General features: G+C 40.4%; 1 protein-coding gene across 1 annotated transcript; it reads right to left on the reverse strand.

Annotated features, from left to right (window-relative positions):
* Window positions 1-306: 306 nt before the first annotated feature.
* LOC138929240 (uncharacterized) lies at window positions 307-2748 on the reverse strand. The gene has a single exon (XM_070288569.1). It carries the CDS (start codon window positions 2746-2748, stop codon window positions 307-309), a length of 2442 nt encoding a protein of 813 aa, XP_070144670.1.
* Window positions 2749-18977: the final 16229 nt, after the last annotated feature.

The following is an 18977-nucleotide window of genomic DNA, read 5'->3' on the forward strand; positions in this document are numbered from 1 at the left end:
CTGGTCGGAGAAATCGGCGACGGATCTTGAGCGGATGGCTCTTGTTGCAGACTCGGCATCGGTAGGAACTGGAACCTCGAGTACATCTGCGCTCCAGCGCTATGGCGCTGCGTGGATGTGGAGACATGCGGTTGGCTATTACTGGCGGAATAGGACGGAGATAAAAATCGGAATTAGTAATAGAACCCTTGCGATTTGGAACACGGAATAGAGCTACAACACCACAGTTACATATAACATCGGAGTGACAGGCGACTGGTTATTGCGGGCAGACGGGCGCTTCCATCGGGAAAGGGACGACCTTCGCTATGGTCGTTGGTGTGCGAATTTGACATATGAAGGTGCCCGCTGCTGCGAACGGGGTGCATGCCCTGGATGGTCATGCTTATGCAGGAGTGTGTGGTGGTGCTGATTGCACGTCTTGCATTGGTCACCACTGCGGCAGGTTCCCTCAGAATGTTCGTGGGCCAAGCAGTTTGAACAATAGCGGTTGTCGAGAACCGCACGGAGCCTCTTATGAGCGCTGAGCTTCAGGAACTGCTGGCATTTCCTGAGCGGGTGGAACCCGTTGCAGATTCGGCAACGGTAGGACTGCGCGCTTTGGGTCCGCCTGCTTTCGGCACTGCGAATGGGACGGAATTTGTCCACCGAGCGGTTTGACTGGACGGAAATTCGTGTCGAGAACACAGACACGCCGCTCGTGGCCTCTGAAGACACTGGACCTGAGAGCACCCATCCGAAAATCGTCTCTTGCGCCAGGAGAGAGCCGAAAATGTTATTCTTGGAGCCGCCTAGAAGCACGGACGGAAGAATGTCAGCTCCAATCAGGACGTCGATTTCGGAGCTCTCGAAGAACGTAGGATCAGCAAGCGGCACGTCAGGAAGTTCCTTCAGTAGGTTTTGTGGAATCGGATACGAGGGGAGCTTCCCGGCTAACTGCGGAAGAACATACGCTGCAGTTTCCAGCTGCAGCCCGGATCTGGAAGGCGCTCGGATGGCGAGAGTGCAGAGCTTGGTGGATTGGGCGGCAACTGTCTCGTTGAGCCCAGACACTCTGGTCTGAACTGGCGTAAATGTTGGACTAATTTGACGGAACAACCTCTCCGTGATGAAGGTTGCCTCGGAACCAGAGTCGATTAAGGCTCGCGCTTGGAAATCGCGGCCTAAATGGCAAATGTTAATGAGGGCTGTGCCCAGTAGAACGGCTCTTGAGCTGGAAGCGAAGCACACTTGCACATCAGTGTGATCTTGAGCGGAGCTCGTGCCCTGAGGAGTAGGCGCCGGTCGAGGCCTGGGTGGCGCCGTCGGACTTGGTGCGGTCGCGGAGGGATTATCGCGGTGCAGAAGGGTGTGATGACGGCTGCGGCACGTCAAGCAGCTATGGGCACTAATGCAATCCCGCTGCTGGTGCCCTCTTGCAAAGCAGTTCAGGCAAAACTGCTTTCTCCTAATGTAGTCGGAGCGACCATCTACATCCATTTCAAGGAAACGCGGACATAGGCGAATAGGATGGTTCTCCCTCAAACAGAGATCGCACCCTCTTGGGGCGGGAGCCACTCTGGCCTCGTAGGAATTCAGCCTGCGCACTGGGGCGCTCGCAGCTGTCGGTCTTGGCGGAATTTGCCCTGAATTGCTAGGCCTGATGTCGTCGATCGCTTCCAGAGTGCGATGCCGCTCTGTCAGAAACGAATCTAACTCGTTCCAGGTCGGAATTTCAGCCTTGTTGTGTATGGATTGCTCCCACATCGAAAGTGTGATTTTGGGAAGCTTTAAGGAAACCATATACACTAAGAGACAATCCCACGCCTCGATTTGAATGGAGGACATCTCTAAGGCTGTCAGACAACTTTGGACGGTGCCTTGCAGCTCTTTTAGAGCGGCTCCGGACTCTTGGGGGACAGCCTGAATGTTGAAAAGGATTTTCAACTGGCTGTTGACAAGTAGCCGCCGATTCTCGAAGCGGTCGGTGAGGCTTTGCCACGCGGAGATGAAGCCATCATTTGTCAGAGGGGCCTTGGATACGATGGCGTGCGCATCGCCACTTGTTTTGGATAACAAGTGGAACAACTTTTCCACCGGTGTGAGGCGCGAGTTGTGAATATATATCGCGGTGAAAAGGTCTCTGAAGGTGGGCCACCGAAGATAATCGCCAGCGAAAACTTCTGTGTCCACTGGTGGCAATCGACAACCCATGGACGGGGGTGTGGGCATAGGGGCGGAAGCCGGAGTGGACTGGGCGGCGGCCCTGTCGATAATTCCCTGCAGCTGTACAAGACACCTCGAATATACGGAGTAGCACTCACTGTACTTGGATTCAAGCTCAGTGGCGGTGGCTGTACGGTCGGAGGACACTGAAAGTAGGTCGGAGCAGTTGTCATAGCTGTTCTCCACCTTATCCCACAGGGCCCGAATCTGATCCCGATGAACCTTGCACATGGCGGGGGAAAATCTATCGGTTTCAGGGGCGCTCGGAGTGTTGATGTCAGCCTCGAAATGGCTCACACGGTCCGTTGTGGAAATGAACTTGCGGAGGGCGATATCGAGTGCGGATTGAGCCATCTTGGCTACCGACCGAGTAGATCTGGATGAGGTACTGGGGGCAGTGTCGAGTGCCTCTTGACCTTTTGCCCTTGGAGTGGCAGTGGTCGCCTTTGGCTTTACTTGATCAGGCCGAGGAGATACGGACTGGGACCCCTCCAGAGTAATTGCCGGAATCAGGGGAGTCTGTCCCTCGTCTCCCGTGGGCATCCTTGACGTCGAATGGGTCGCGAATCAGCTGGTCGCCGCGGGAAGCGGACAAGTCCCGAACTCAATGGTTCGAAAACGTGACGGAAAACAAGTTTTGGAATGGGACTTGAGGTCACTTTGGCAAAGGGGCGCAATAGGAACTGCCAGAAGCCGCGGAATTGTATAACTTAGGCAGTACAAATATCCAAAAAAAATTCAGCACTCGGAGAACACAGTGTGCTCGCTTACGGTCACACTGCTAGTGGATGCCGCGGGTGAATTCAAGAATTAAATGCCGGGCTCAGGTTCTGAGAGCCTCGGGCACCACCGAGAAAAAAAATTGACGAAAACTCGTGAAGGAGGAAATCACTCGAGTAAGGGCGTCGGGCGCCGACTTGGACCAAAAATAAATAAAACAACGAACGTCGACCGGAATGTCGAGGAACAAAAATTCTGTATTCAGGTGTCTCGGATGAGAAAGTTGTATCCGGCTTTGGTCGGCTCAGAACAGGACTAAACAGTGACCCACGAATGTTTGGTTTCTTCCCGCAACAAATGAATTAATCCACCAATAGTTCGAACAAAATTATTGGCTGCAAATAATTAGTTAATAATTCGGAAAATTATTGGCCGCAAATACTCCACAAAGAATTCGAAAAAATTATTGGCCGCAAATAACTAATAGTTCGGAAAATTTATTGCGGAGCCGGAAAGGTGGAATTAAAACCTTGGCTTTTGTTTGGAAGAACACGGGCACTGGGTTCTGCCGCCGGCAAAAAACAACCCCAATAAAAAACACAGGTTAATTTCGAAAAGGCGGAAAAAAAAAACACAGTCGTAATCGCACCCGTGAATTGATTTGCCGTTTTGTCCTAAACGTTTGTTGTTTTGTCGCGGTTTATATATATATATATTTTAATTTTATTTCAATTTATTTTATTTGATTTTTTTTTTTTATATTTATTTCTTGGTCGTTCCTGTGTAGGAGGCAGAAAATATATTGTATGGGCATGCATGCATATGGAAATATATGTGTATGTGTAAGGCTTGTGATTCACAGTGGAGCTTCGAGAAGTGGACTGTATTTGGATTGGCGGAATAGCACAAATTATGTGGAGAAAAAATTGCACACAAAAAAAATATCGCGGCAGCGGCGAACTGTTCAGCGAACAGGGAACTCCCGAAACAATTACTTTCCGGATGCCGAATATTAATTATGCCTTTATTTTTCTTCACCACACAATTTCACTTTGCCTTTTGACTTTGCGGAGATGCCGATATTTGGCACGCGAGTATGTGTGTGTGTGTCGAACGGAGCAACGGAGGAACCGAGAATCGAAAAACAACCAGGAATATGGCGACACACACAAAGCGGAGGCGAATTGAAAATTTCCACGAAACGACGAGAATGGAAGATTGGAAATTCCTCAACTGCCGTTGTGTCAGGAAAACTCGGACTTGGAGTCGACACGGAAAACCTTGCAGCAGAGTGAACGAAATTTATGTTCGGACCACTGCTGAAGATCGGCAGAGAGGGGGGGGAGACGGAATGCTCGTACTTATCTTGGTGGAGAGAAACGCCAAGAACTGCTGGGGGCGGAGTTGAAAATAATCCGGAGTCCAAAAAAATCCGGCTCGAAGGACCAAATGTTGGGGGCGGCGCTTCCTTCCGTCGGGAAAAGTGGAGTTTTAGGAGATGGAAAATTCCCACGGCGCGAGCGAAGTAGTGGCGAAGTAGAAATAAAAAAACGGGGGCGTCGTGGGTAATCTCAGCGTAGTCGATCAGCTTTATTTCGCTGCATACATGGTACTAACTCTAAGCTTAAGCAAACGGCCCGCTTACTCCGCTAAGCGAGAGCGGCAGCGGCCGATCCGAGTGTTCGGCAACGAAGCCCGAGGCCCGCGCTCGAGAGTGCGAAAGCGCTTAGCGCTGCGGGAGAGCGAGCGCGGGAGAGCAAGAGGGCGAGCGTTGCTACGCTGGGAGCGCTTGAGCTTTTGGACGCTCAGACGCTCGGTGGGCAGAGGGGGAACAAGGGCCTCCTGGCGTAAACAATATAAAATTAATTAAATTACTAAAATTATTTATACAAAATTAGCTGGCAAAAGCTAGAAAACAAAATAAAATCTATATAAAATTATTTTAATTATTAAATTTTCTGATAAGTAATTTAAAAACAATATTATTTTAATAAATATTTATGCTAGAAAAAAAAAATCTATATAATCTATAATTCTAATCTATATAAATTCAATAAAAAATTGTTTGATTTATACTGTTGCTATATTGTCTTCCCAGTGCATGTCCACATCCTCCCATGCCGCTCTGAGTTGTTTCCTTTTTGCATTCAGTAGTTGTTTAAACAGGTTGCCTTCAGTGGGTTAAAAAAAAAGGACAAAAATGCAGAAAAGACGAGCAGCCTCTTACGTCAACGTACTATAAATCAACGAGAGAGGCTGCCAGGGAGCTGGGGCAATTAATATCGAACAACAAGCCAAAGTAATTAAATGCAGAAAATGTTCGAGGGCGAAGAAGGCATTACCGAATGGCTTGATGTTGATTTTATTAAATGCCAAACTGTTCATCGATTTCATTTGAGTGCATGTCGCGCACAGGCCTCCAGCCCCAAGCCCCTCTTATGCAAATGCCACGGCAATTTGTGGCCTGAAGGAGCAAGGCTAAAGGAGCTGCAGGCAAATCGAAATCGAAATGAAAATCTACAACTTGTCGCAGGAAAAAATAAGAATTTGTGAGCATTTTTCGCTGGCTGGCTTTAGATATATATTATTTCTTCAAACTCCACAGCCTCCTCCTGCTCCTGCGCTATCGCCATCGCCCATTGTCAGGCTAATTCATGTGTCGCCTGCAGGATCCGTTGACTCCTAAATCGATTAAAAAGTCAACGGATACGAAGGCGGATACGGATACGGATACGGCTGTCGATTGTAAGCCATAAGGTCGGGCGTCTCCCCTGCACTAGATTAGGCCAAAAAACATAATTGGTTACAGGGCAAAAAATAAATAGAAATAAAATATAAAATATAATATAATATAAAGAAATAATGAAAATGTTTAATTTAATTAGAAAATGAAACGAAATTTGTTGAAATTTTATTTTATTTATAATGTATATTTAAGACAATTTTCTACATATAGTTAACACCAACAATCTATATTTTTCACTAAAATATTTTTCGATTTTTTGTTGTCTTGCGTATCTCTAAGCGTTTGCGCTAAATAAATTCACCAATATTGAAAATTAATTTCAATTACAGTAAGCAAAACCACAACAATGAGGAGGGGGATGGAAGTCTGTGTGGCATTTTGTAAATTTCATAATTAAATGAATGGCTGACGCGCCTCTTTCATTGTCGCTTAATATTTTTGTAATTTTAATGCCATTAATGCCTCAGTGTGTGTGTTCCTTGTGTGTGTGTGTGTGTGTGTGTGTGTGAGTGGAACCCAAATGTCAACACAATCGTGGTTACGACTTTTGATTTAAATAGAGCTTCATTAGCACAACACTTTAATGAAGCTTTATTTTAAGCCGTCAAAATGAAGAGAAATCCTTATAGAAATGACATACATCTTGCTTTTTGGGCTTATAGCGAATTATAAAATTTGTTTAATATTATTAAGAAATGTTTTACATATCCTAAGCTATATTTATTTATTTAGAAAAAAATTTTTTAAATTTTACAAAGTATTTACAGCAAAGGGTATACAAAAATTGGCTTTCCGAAGTTAGATTTTCTTGTTTTAGATTTCTTTTCACATTTTTCATATACATATATATTTTTTGCTGGCAATCCTTTGTAAATTTAAAACAAGGACACTGCCAGAGTGCAGCACTTGAAGGAAAAAGCAGCCATGGCACACTCACCCATTCCACGCACACACACCCTCGCAGACACACTTTAAAATTTTGCATGCTCTTGTGGCAGGTAACATTTTTACCATACTAATTAGTCTTTTGCAAGATTCATTATCATAATTGTAATTAACAAAACGCGACCGGCGAGCGACGGTGTGTTGCCTTTAAGTATGGCAAGAAGGGGTTTTAGAAAAGCCAGCGGGAAATTAAAGGGAAAGCCTCGACCACTGGCTGTCTCTCTCTCTCTATAATCCTGTCAAGCTTTTTTCAGTCACAAGGAGGCCTAAGCTAAATTAGGGAAATAAAAATAGTAAAAAATAAAGCCTAAACTAAGCTAGAGAATATTTAAAATATTTAAGATATTTTAAATATTTAATATTAATCAGAATAATATCATTAATTAATATTATTAAAGAATATTTCGAAGTATTTGAAATATTTAAGATATTTTAAATATTTAATATTAATTAGAATAATATCATTAATTAATATTATTAAAGAATATTTCGAAGTATTTGAATATTAAAATTTATTATTATTATTTATATATTTAATATTAAAATATATTAAATATTATATTATTATTAATTCTTTAATATTCAATAAAATAATATTATTAATTAATATTTTTAGAAAAATATTTAAATATTTTAAAATATTAAATATATATTTTAATATACTTTAATATTAAATATTTCAAATATTATTAATATTTTCTAGCTTAGTAATTTTAATATTTTAATTTAATTTTAATTTTAATATTTTAATTTAATATTGAAATTAATATTTCGCATATTTTTTATTTTTACTTAAACTTTTTTCCTGAACAAATATGTATTTTAAATATATATTTTTGTTTATTAGGATTTCCACACATAATTGCAACAAATGTTGCCACATTACATTTTTTCCACTTCATTTCTTTGGTTTTAAATTATATAAAAAATAAATTAGCTTATTTACATAATAATTTCAAAAAAAGTAAATACAATTTCTTACAAAGAAAATCAAAACATAATATGGCAAATGCTTTCCTTGTTGTCTCCCCAAATCAATGTCTATTCTGAGTCATTGCACTGCAAATAAAATTAATAATATTAACAAAGTCACAATGATTAAGCCAGACAAGAAGAAAGCATTTATAAAACCATATAATTTGATATAAACATAAATGGAAAATCGCATTGATTCAAGTTGAAATCTTATGTTGTCATCAATTAATGCTGCACTTATTTCATAATTTCGTCGAATCGAATTAAATGCAAATCACACATATATTTATATTTTTCGGCATATGTTTTTGCATTTGACATTTGGAAACCGCAGCAGCCTCAGCCCCCCAAGGACAGGACACATGCAGTGCATTCGCTCATTGGTAATAATTTATTGTGTAATCATTTTAATGAACTCTAATTGAATTACACCGAACACTGGGATTCGTGATATGATTATAGAGATATCGCATTTGCAAGGGGGAATGGGAGTGCTATTGGGCTATTAATATGTTTGCCATTAGTCATTTCAGATTTTCCCCCGAGTGTTTTCAACTTTATAATATATATATATACATATATATATATTTATAGAAGTAATAATTGGAAAAACAATTCCTTAATATATGTAGATAACACAGATAATTTTAAAATTTCAAAAAAGATTCGTTAAAATTTTAAAGGAAAAAATAAAACAAACTGGTTGATGATACATGTATTTGATCCTTATTATTTTATATTATTTATGTATATTTATATATTATTTTTAAAATTTTTAAATCGTACTTATATTGCTTAAAAATATAAATAAAAAGGATTTTGTGTTAAAGTAATATTCTGATTTTAAGACTATAACCTTAGTCCTATCTAGATTGATTCGGCTGTTGCTTCTAGCAAAAAAAAATCCTTTTCTTTGGTATTATAAACTTAAGCTTAAGATTTTGCTTTTCTTGGCATAAATAATTCAAGAAATTTGCTTCGAAAAGAAACTGTGAAAAGTCAAGGAAATTTTTCTGCAAAAATTGCAACTGTTGTGACCCTTAAATGCTGCCGTACATCCGCACATTCGCACACATGGAGCTTAATGAAATGTTGTCGAAGGAATGCCACGCCCACTCGGCGAACACCCGCCCCTTTTGGCAGTATGTGCGTGTGTGTGTGTGTGTGCGAACACAGACAAGGAAACACAAAAGCCATAAAATTTCAATTAGGCAAACCATTCAAGAAATTAATTGACAAACCTTCTCCTTGAGTTTTCTACCCCAGTTTTCGCCACCCCGCCATATCTCTTACTGTTGGCCCCTGTCCCTGTCCCTGTCCCTGGCCCTTGGCTCCTTTTGCCCTGCCTGCAATTTGCAGCTTTTCAACATGAAAATTAATTTTCGACAATTTACTGCGCAATCTTACGCAAAAGTTCAACAAAAGCAGCGCGCACTTTGGCCCCGCCACATGACCCGCCGAAGACAGGGGCGCGCCGCCACCTGCACCCCGACGAAGCCCAAAGTCAAGGCACCCTTTTTGGAAAAGCTGGCAGAGAGGGGGGGTTGGGAAATTTTGCGGGACGCTGTTAAACCAAACAATCTGCCAGAGCTGCCTGTGAGCGTGAGTGAGCGTTGGAAATTCCTTTACATTTGTGTGTATGTGTGTAAGACTCGATGAAAAATTACTAGGCGCCGCGGGAAAAACTCCGGAAAACGTAAGCGGGAAACTCCCGTTACATAAATATATATATATATATGTGTATGTATATGTGGAGATGGCGGCGCTATCTGCCGCCACTTCCGCCAAAATCATCCGCATCTATCTCCGGTTACAACAAACTTGAGGGAGGGTCTCTGTGCCTTTTTGCGAACTACATTGTCATTTAATTTTTGGCAATAAATGTGAACCCTCCTCGGGGGTAGCCTGGGGGTGTCCTGGGTATCCTGGGTTCCGCAGGCTCCAGGCTGTTCGGTGCTCCAGGACGACATTGTGTGCAAACTGTCTGATAATCGTCTTCCGCCTATTTTAACGTGCTCCACTCATCCAGGAGGAACAGGAGGAGGAGCAGCAGCAGCAGGACTTGTATGATATCCTTAAAAACCCAGCGCACATGTGTGGCGCTTAAATTATTCAACGGAAGGAGCTGCTCGCCCACTCCTAATCCGGCTGCCGCTGCTCCTTTTCGTGAAATATGATATTATGGAGCTCAAATAAATTACGCGGAAAATTATTAGGGGAACCTGCTGCCCACTCCCCCTTCCTCCTGTGATAATAGTAATGTAAAATTAATGCAGCCTTCCAGTAGGTCCTTCTTGCTCCTTCTTATGCCCCCGCCAAAGGATGTAAGATATTTTATTGGAATGGCCATTCGATTGACTCCGTGGATGTCGCATAATTTATGGTTTCAATAAGTGAATTAAGTGAAAGTGCCAAGCAGGACTTGGAAAATGGAATTAGATCAGCCCAAAGTCTGGTCTAAAATGAGAGAAAAGTGCCTTAATGCAAGCCAAAAGTCAAGCTTGGTAATCTCTAGGCACTTGCAATTGTTAATAAGGAAATTGGATATGGTTTAGGCCTTGTCAATCAGCTAAGGCTAAGGGACCGGACCCAGTGCCTACTATGCTGAAATGTGGCTGGTTAATAAAGGAATTATTCTGGAAGGACTCACTTAACTCACACCTCTGTCTCTGTCTCTGTTTCTATTTCTGTTTCTATTTCCGTTTTCGGTTTCTGGACTTTGAACGTTAATTACACACAAATTGATGCCTAAATGTTGGCCGAAATGCAGGCTGATCCTGCACAGAAAGGACTGTAACAGACTTGCCTTGCCCTCAGATAAACACAGCCAGCAGGATGAGACTATTTACACTGGGAAAAATACAACACAATAGAGACAACCTAACAAGAAACCTTTCATTCAAATTAAACTGTTAATTAAGCTTTAAAGGTTTTATTTAATTTAAGAATTATTCTTGATGGAAATCCCTCTAATAAGGCTCAGTGTATTTTGTGCAGTGTTTGTGTCTGTGAAAATTTGTGGATATAGATCCCCACATCCGCATCAGGGGCGTTGGGTTTTGAAATTTGTGTTACCCATTGACCCGACAACACAATCAAATATTAGCACTCGGGGTTAGCAGGGGTGCCCATGAAATGAGCTGCAAATCCTTTTGACAACAGCCCAGGACTCCAGCATCCGCCTCCCACCAACTCCCACATCGAAGGTCAGAGAGGCTGCTCTGCCTTGGCCAGAAGTGTACTTTGCTGAGCCCCTGTAATCTCGGTGCTTATGCTCGCTTCGGCTACTTTTTAGGAAGCAAAGAGGCAGCGGGCAAGGGGCAGGGGTAGCGTTGCTGGAAGGAGCAGGGAACCTGAACCCTGAAAGCCCAAAAATGCCCCGCCTAAGCCCTTAACGAAACTGCCGTCAGCAGTAAATATTTATGCTTGTGTTTTATTTATTTACATTGTCAAAACCAATTTTGCCCAAGGGTTCAATTGTTTTTCACTTTTATGCTCCGGAACCCTGTGAGCCCGCGCCCTCTCCCCCTGCACCCCCCCCCCCCTTAAAACTAAGCCACCTTTTCGGAACTTGAAAGTGGAGTGCGCAGTTCGCATTTCACTTTCGATGGCCACTTTGGGCTACCCGCAAACACTCGATGGCTATGGATAGCAGGGTCCGCTCCCCCTTGCTCCCAGCTCCCCTGAACTTAGGCAATCGAAACCTACACTGAACGAAAAATAGTTACCTTTAATTTACGAATAAACGTTGGAGAGCTTAAGGTGACTTTAAGGAACATTGAATTTGCTTGAATCGCTTAAATTGGTTTTTTAATTTATTTAAATTTATTTGTATAATTTAAAAAATTAATATTAAAATAAGCCTTATTTGTTTGGGATTAATTTTCTAAATTAAATTCCTAGTTTTTAAGACCTAATTGTCTTTGATTTTTACAGTTTCTAAGTGCATTCCATATAGGTTAATAAAATAAATATAAAAAATATATAATAAATTACTTGCATGTTGAAAAAAATATAAAAAATATTTATTTACTCATTGAATATTAAATGATGATAAATAAAGTTAATAAATTATTTTGCTAAACAAATTTAGTAACATTGAAAAACCAAGTTTCTTAAACACGTTTGTTTTAAAAAATGTTTTATTTTTTATTATATGAAAATTCCTAGAAAATCAACTTAGACGTATAATTTCGTTAGTTAAACAGTTGTTCTTTTTAGATTTCTCGCAGTGTATAGGGAGACCTCCTCCCCTCAAGTGTCAACGTCAGCGACACGCATGCAAACAAGCGGCCAGCGAAGAAGAGGTGGCTGTGCGGGTCAAAAAATAATATTAATAATAAGAGAGATCCAAAGTTGGCTTAAGCCCTGTTTGTTTTCAATTAAAAACCTTTACCAGAAACGCCCACAACTGGCTCCTAAATCCCAGCCTCAACCTACCAACCAGCCGCCCTCCTAAATCTCGGCTGGAAATAAGAGGGTCGAGGTCCTTATTCACTTTTTATGGCAAAACGAGAGATTGCTCCCCGGCCGGCAGTCAATGTGAATTGCATTGCGTCGCCAGCTTCGGTTTCCGATCCGGATCCGGATTCCAGATCCCAAACAGATGCGATCCCATCTGGCCTTGACATATGGCTCAATTAGCGGGCGAGCCAACGGGGAGAGATATTTCTTGGGGGGCTGAAAAATGCGTTATTATGTGTGGAAATTGCCTTTTGTTTTTTGCCATTTACTTTTAATTTATTTCAAGTAAGTTATTTGTTTAAAATTTAATTTATTACAGCTTTATTTAAGAACTAATTAATTAATTATAAATATATTTATTTACTTTGTAATTTATATTCGAGATAAGAGCTTTAAAAATACATATTAGTGCATTCTTAAAAAGTAAGCAAAGTTAGTTTCTTTTCGTTTTTTTTTTTTAAGAACGTAATTTATGGCAGTAACTTTATTAATTTCTATTATTTCCCTTATTATACTACCTACTTATTTTTCAAAAAATTAAACAATTTTCAAATTGTATTCTGTTTACTTTTATACATTTTATACATGGCTCCCTGATCAGTCAATGCAAATAGCAACCCTTGAGTCCTTTTTTGTCCTTGCACAATGGGGAAAACGAGGGCATTTGGAATCCAATTTACTTAGTCATCTCCCACTCAAAGGGGAGATGGATATACAAGGACGAACGGAAAATGGGGAAAGTTGTGGGTCAGTTCAATGGCCATTTGTATCGGTCCCAGTGCATTAAGCAGTTTATCACGCTAAAAAGATTGAATAGAGAGCCCAGCGCACAAAGGATAACTTGACCCGGGACAATGGGTAAAAAGGACCTGGAGTCCTGAAATGCCCTGGAATCGAGGAATGCCTTTGTCCCATTTGGGTTACTGTACGATTCCAAAGCTAAGTGCCTTTTAAAAATAATATATAGTTATTTTTTTGAGGGAATCTAACTGAATTACAGGAGATAAAGGATATTTTTGATATTTGGTATATTTACTATTTATAAATTGCTTTAAACTTAAAGAATTTGTATTACTTTTTGCCTCGGCTCCTTGTCTCATTGCAGTTTTGCTTAATTATGCGCCTGGCATTATGCAAGCAACTTTAATCCTTGCAGCAGCTAGAAGAAGGATCTCAAGGAGTGAGTGGGCAGGGCCATAAAAAGCTGGGATATTAGCCCAACGCCTTCTTTTGCCTTCGCACTTATCTCTGCCACTTTATGCATTAATGGCGCGACTTTGTAGCTGACATCCAGCCACTCCTCCGCCTTCTTCTTCTTTTGGCCAGAAAAAGGAGAGTGAGGGGGGCGTGTCGGGCTTAAATCAAGTGCAGCCAGAAGTTTGCATTCCCTAAACAGGAAAATAACAAAGAAAAGAAAAGGTAGATTTTAAAAATTGTTTTTAAAAAATCTATAAAAATATTAAACAGTCTCTGTGACAATTTAAAGATTTGTTTTTTGCATCTTGAATTTTTATATTTATTTTTGATTTTTTGTAAAGCCCAGAAGCCACATCCATCTCCATGGCGCCATCGAGGGCTCAACCAAAATGCAATTAGTGGCCACAATATGGCGACAGAGCAGATTTTATTGATGTCCCTTTTGGCTAGCGACCATGGCCAAAATGTAAATGGTAAATGGTAAATGGTAAATGGTAAATAGTAAATGGTAAAAAGTAAATAGTAAATAGTAAATGGTAAATGAAACTGAAAACGCGAATCAAAATGAAAATGAAAGATGCGGCGGGTGACGGCGACCACAAGTTTCAAAAATCACTAATGGATTTTTAATATAATAAATAATATGCACTAACATAAAATGTCCATAAAATGCTTTTGTCATCCATTAGGAAACACACTCTGGCACGCAGTTCAATGGGAATGGGTTTTGCGTATGGAAATATTCCCAGGACATGGAGCTTCCCGAAAAATATATATATGTATGTACAAAGAGAGAGGGAAAGTGGATGGGCAAAGTAACGGCTTCGACTTCGATATAATTGAATAGATACACCCATTATTTCCATTAATGCGCTCGGTCTACGGTAGGTAACCTTTTGGTAGTCCAACAAAGTGCTATTTTGGGCCACAAAAACCACACAAAAGTCTCACACGAACACTGAAAGAAGTAAGTAATAGCAGCAAAAACAGTTTTTTTAATTCAGAAAATGTTTAATAAATATATAAATACTATTTCTTAAATATTAACATATTTTAAAAACTAAAGTATATAAAGAATAAAATTATAATTGCTTGAAAATATTTATTTTGAGTGCTGGAATAAATATATTAATTATAAAAGATATATAAATATTATTATAATTAATTTATGTATGAATAATACAATTTCTTAAATGTAAGCACATATTTTAAGAGCTAAAAAATATATAAAAATAAATATATAACTTAAATGATAATTGCTTGGAAATATTTATTTTTTATATTTGATTAAATTTATAAATAATAATAAATATATGCCTGTAAATATAATTAATTGCAATTAATTTAAATAGTTTAATTTCTTATTATCTAGGTAGAATATTTTATTTATTTAAACTATTTTTTTTCAGTGCACACACCAAATACACAAAGGAAATAAAATCAGAATGGCAGAGAATAGAAGGCAAAGGCAGTTAGTAGTTATCAAAACCTAAGATACTCACTTGCACAATGCCAAAAATGGATTGAATGGAAATAAAGCATTATAAATGACCTATCCTTTCAAAGGATATAGGTAGCTTACCATAAATAGAAATACAAATAATAAAATAAATAAACTTAAAGCTAAGAAGAGCATCTATAAGCTAGCTTAAGATATCTATATTGTATTTTTTATTACAAAATATTAAAACCACCCTAAAATCTCTCTTTAGTAAAAGAAAGAGCATTCGCCATTCGTGGGGTCAAACCGAAGAGCAGGCTCAGCTCATGGCACAGAGCGAAATCAATAATTCATTAAAATAATGTATGCATAAAGTATGCATGCATGTTGTATGGTCAACACCAGGCCAGCCAAAGGACCCTGTGCGCACCCACACCCGCACACGCACTCGCAGGATAATCCATGCAAATCAGGCAGCTCCTATATAACGGTACGTGGGCATATCTGGGCCGCAATCATGGGCATGCATATATTTATTGACTGCGCCGACATCGATGGCCAAAAAGCCCCAACGAACCAATGTTGTTAACAAGTGGCGAAATGTCCTTGTTTCCTCTCACTTTCCCTTTGGTTTCTGTATAGCTTTAGCTCTAGCTAGGATCTTTGGGCTAAATCATCTAGGAGGATCCTAGGGGTACTCCCCCAACAATGTTAACTAGCAGCTCTTCTGATGGAGTTGCAGACGAAAGCCCCTGCAATAAACTCAACATTTTCCAGAAGTCCCAAAAAAAAAAAAAAAAACGAAAAGAAAGGCGGGCGCGGGCAAAACAATCAAGGAAGCACTTAACCGAATGAAACACAAGTAAACAAATGAAAGTAAGTAAACACAAGACAAGCCATAGAGCAAAGATAAAGATACAGATGCAGATACAGGACGCGGGAAACGGGTTCCGGGACCGAGGACTGAGTACCTCGTGTATCCCGTCCAAGGAGTTGCTCCTCCCTCGGCCTGGTCAGAACTAAAGCAATGAAATAAAATGAAAATGCATTAAGTATGCAGATGGAGTGCAGAGTCCTTGCCACTCAGCTCCAACCAGGACAAAGTGCACTGTTGGAAAAATATATACTAAATTAATTTATATATATCAAATTAAAATATTACTGAAATGAAGAAGTACAAAAATTCAATTTAATTATATTTTTATTTTGTTTTCTTTATTGAATTTACAATTATATTTACAACCTATATTTATATTTTTTCAGTGTAATATGAAGTTGCCAGGATCCTGGGGATCTCGGACTCTGGCAAATGGAGTTGCTAACGGTCATAACGAAGTTGCCACCACTGTTTGGCCGCCGGGCGGCCATCAACTTGATACATGGCCCCGAGCAAGGAACTTGTCACTCAACGAGTGCTCAGTCGGAAAAAGAGTAGAGTGAACGTCCTTCGTCCTGTTGTATATGCCAGTAAGCCCATAATGCACCAATGCTGCCTGCATTTAAATCATTTTTATGTGAAAGTGCAGCGGCAATTGAAAATGGGGGAAACTCAAACCCACTGCAACTATTTAACTTTAATGCCGAGCCGAAAATAGAAAACAGAAAACAGAAAACACAGCCAGGAGTAGAGGAGAAATAGTATTTCCTGAAAGAAAAAAGGAGAACCAAAACCGGGACCGGCTGCTGTCAGAACTTTTTCTATTAGTTGGCCGTTTTTGATGAATTCTGATGTGTCTTTAATGTCAGTTGCCTTGTTTAGCGCCTGCCATCATCATCCGATGCCTTCGATTATCATCAGGACGAGGACGAGGACGAGGACGAGGACGAGGAGGAGTGGCGGAAGCGGAAGCAGAAACAGAAACAGATGTTGTATCTGTAAACTATAAGTTGCCTTGCAACACATCACACATCACATATCCCAGCATGGCACAGCATATTTTCCTGATGGCTTTTCCGACGGCCCGTCGAAGGCTTTTCCATTGCCATTCGCATTTCTGCATTCTGCTAAAAAGACATCAGATATATTTCAAAGAGAACTTGAAAGAAATCTATGTTTGCGCAGGCAGGGATAATTATTTACAGTGCATTTATTACTTGCTATAGATATATATCGATATCTATATCGCATTTAAAATCAATCGAAAGATATCGAATTTAAAATCAGTCGAAGATATCGTATCGAATTTAAAATCAATCGAAAGAAGTAGAAGTATAATAAGTTAAGTTAAAGATGTAAAGATGCGCAGATGTTGCCTAGGGAGTACCTTTTAACCTTGGGACTTTTGAATTTTTCATAATAATCGAAGGTAAATTAATAATAATATTAAATAAATTATGAAAATAATAACCTTTTTTATTTTATTTGCAGCTCTTCTGCTCTAAAATGAGGAAAAAATCCAGGGAGAAACGTTACCAGCACAATCTATATACCTGTTTTAGCTGTTTGGAGGCATTTCCTTTGGAACTTGGCTATTTTGTACTTTTTTATTATTATTAAAATTATTAAAATTGAATAAAAATTAAGAATCCAAGTTTTTTCTTGGATTTTCAGTGCATCTGAGCCGCTAATTTAGTAACGTTAATTAATAGCGATATCGAAAATGTTCGCTTTGAACTTTGCCGTTTGCCGCAATCGAAGTGGAAGTGGAATGGTAGTGGAAGCACCAGTGGTAGTGGAAGTGGAAGCGCCAGTGGAAATTGGCAGTGAAAACCGCGGGAGCCACACTTAACCCCATGGCACCCCCTGTGAATTTTCCTGGGCACAAAGGAAATGGAACACTTTGCCGGCAAGGAGGAAGTTCAAGTTCCACCAGCACCATCGCCAAAAAAGGAAGGGGGGGAAAAGCGGCTAGGAAAATCAGTGGTGAAAATGCCAAAGATGGAGAGAGAGAGAGAGAGAGAGAGAGGGAGAGAGAGGGGAGACTGACAGGAAAAGTTGCAAATTGACTTGGCCTGCGTGTGTCTCGAGCTATTGACGGCAGTGTGAAAAGCCTTTCGAGTTGGAAAGGAAATCGGCGAATGGATCCTGCCACAGATCTCCCTGACACATTGAGCACTGGACAAAAAACAGATCCAAATTTTATATATTTACATATTTATATATATGAAAAAATAACAAAAAATGCAATTTTTAAACATTTCAAATAAAGAATGCTGATTAATTAAGCTTCTAAATTAAATGAATTCAATTTTTTAAATTTTCTTTTCCAATAAATGAAAATATAAAAATTATGGTTTATTTATGGAAAAACCTAAAACATTTCCAGTTGTATCCTTTTTTTCTCGGTGAAGAATTGCCTAATTCGGGGACCAGTCACCGTGGGTTATCGATACGAAGAAAGCACGCACTGAATCGAAAGCGAGTGCCGGATACGGAAATGGATATATGGTATAAGAGAGAGGTGGAATCTCAAGGTCTCCAAGCATTTCATTTTCTATTGCCAGACTAATTTTGCATGCAGTGCATGCAGAGGCGTCGCAGGGAACTGGGGAGGGGGCTTCAGGATTTGGGGTTCGGGGTTCGGGGTTGGTTAAGGGGTCACGCAGACGATTGATTTGGAAAAGGGGCCATTGTCACGCCGTCGTCTCATGAAATGGCCAGACAAAGCGTGGCACCATGCCCGAAAAGGATTTGCTTAAAGTCCTGCCAATGACTGGGGGGTGGGACTCTCTGCATCGAGTATATTTGGATATTGGCCATGGAGTTGAGCCGAAAACTGAACTGCACGTACGCAGTGTGTATTGAAAAACACACTCACACTCACACTCACACACTCTGCCGGCCGGCAAAGTTTGTTAGTTCGGACACGAAATATTTTATTATTATATATAATTTGCCATTATGATGATTATACGTGGGCAGCCGACCGCCCCCTCAACCCCCCGTTCGATTCACTATTCAGTTCGGTTCACACCGACTCCTTTGACTCCATTGTGGATTCAATGGGCATGGCCTGGACCTCGTCCTCGCTCCGAGTGTTGCATACTTTATGTCCTTGGCGCAATCACAGCCATGTCTGCACCTAGGGGATGATGGTGGGTCTTGGGTGGCTCTCGGGCACTGCCAATCCAATTGAATCCACATTGCCCGACAGATGATGATGGGTCAGAACCAGCCAGCCAGCCAGCCAGCCCAAGTTTCGGGTCCAATGCCCTCGTCGCGTTGACAGTCTTAAAGCCAACTTTAAGCTGCAGGATCTAGACCAGATTTGGCAAGGAAAAATACTATTTCCTAGGGTTAATTATGAAAATCTTCTACGATTTACAATGAAATCAAGCATAAAA

Source organism: Drosophila kikkawai, chromosome X (genome assembly GCF_030179895.1).
Source record: "Drosophila kikkawai strain 14028-0561.14 chromosome X, DkikHiC1v2, whole genome shotgun sequence".
Lineage (NCBI taxonomy): Eukaryota > Metazoa > Arthropoda > Insecta > Diptera > Drosophilidae > Drosophila > Drosophila kikkawai.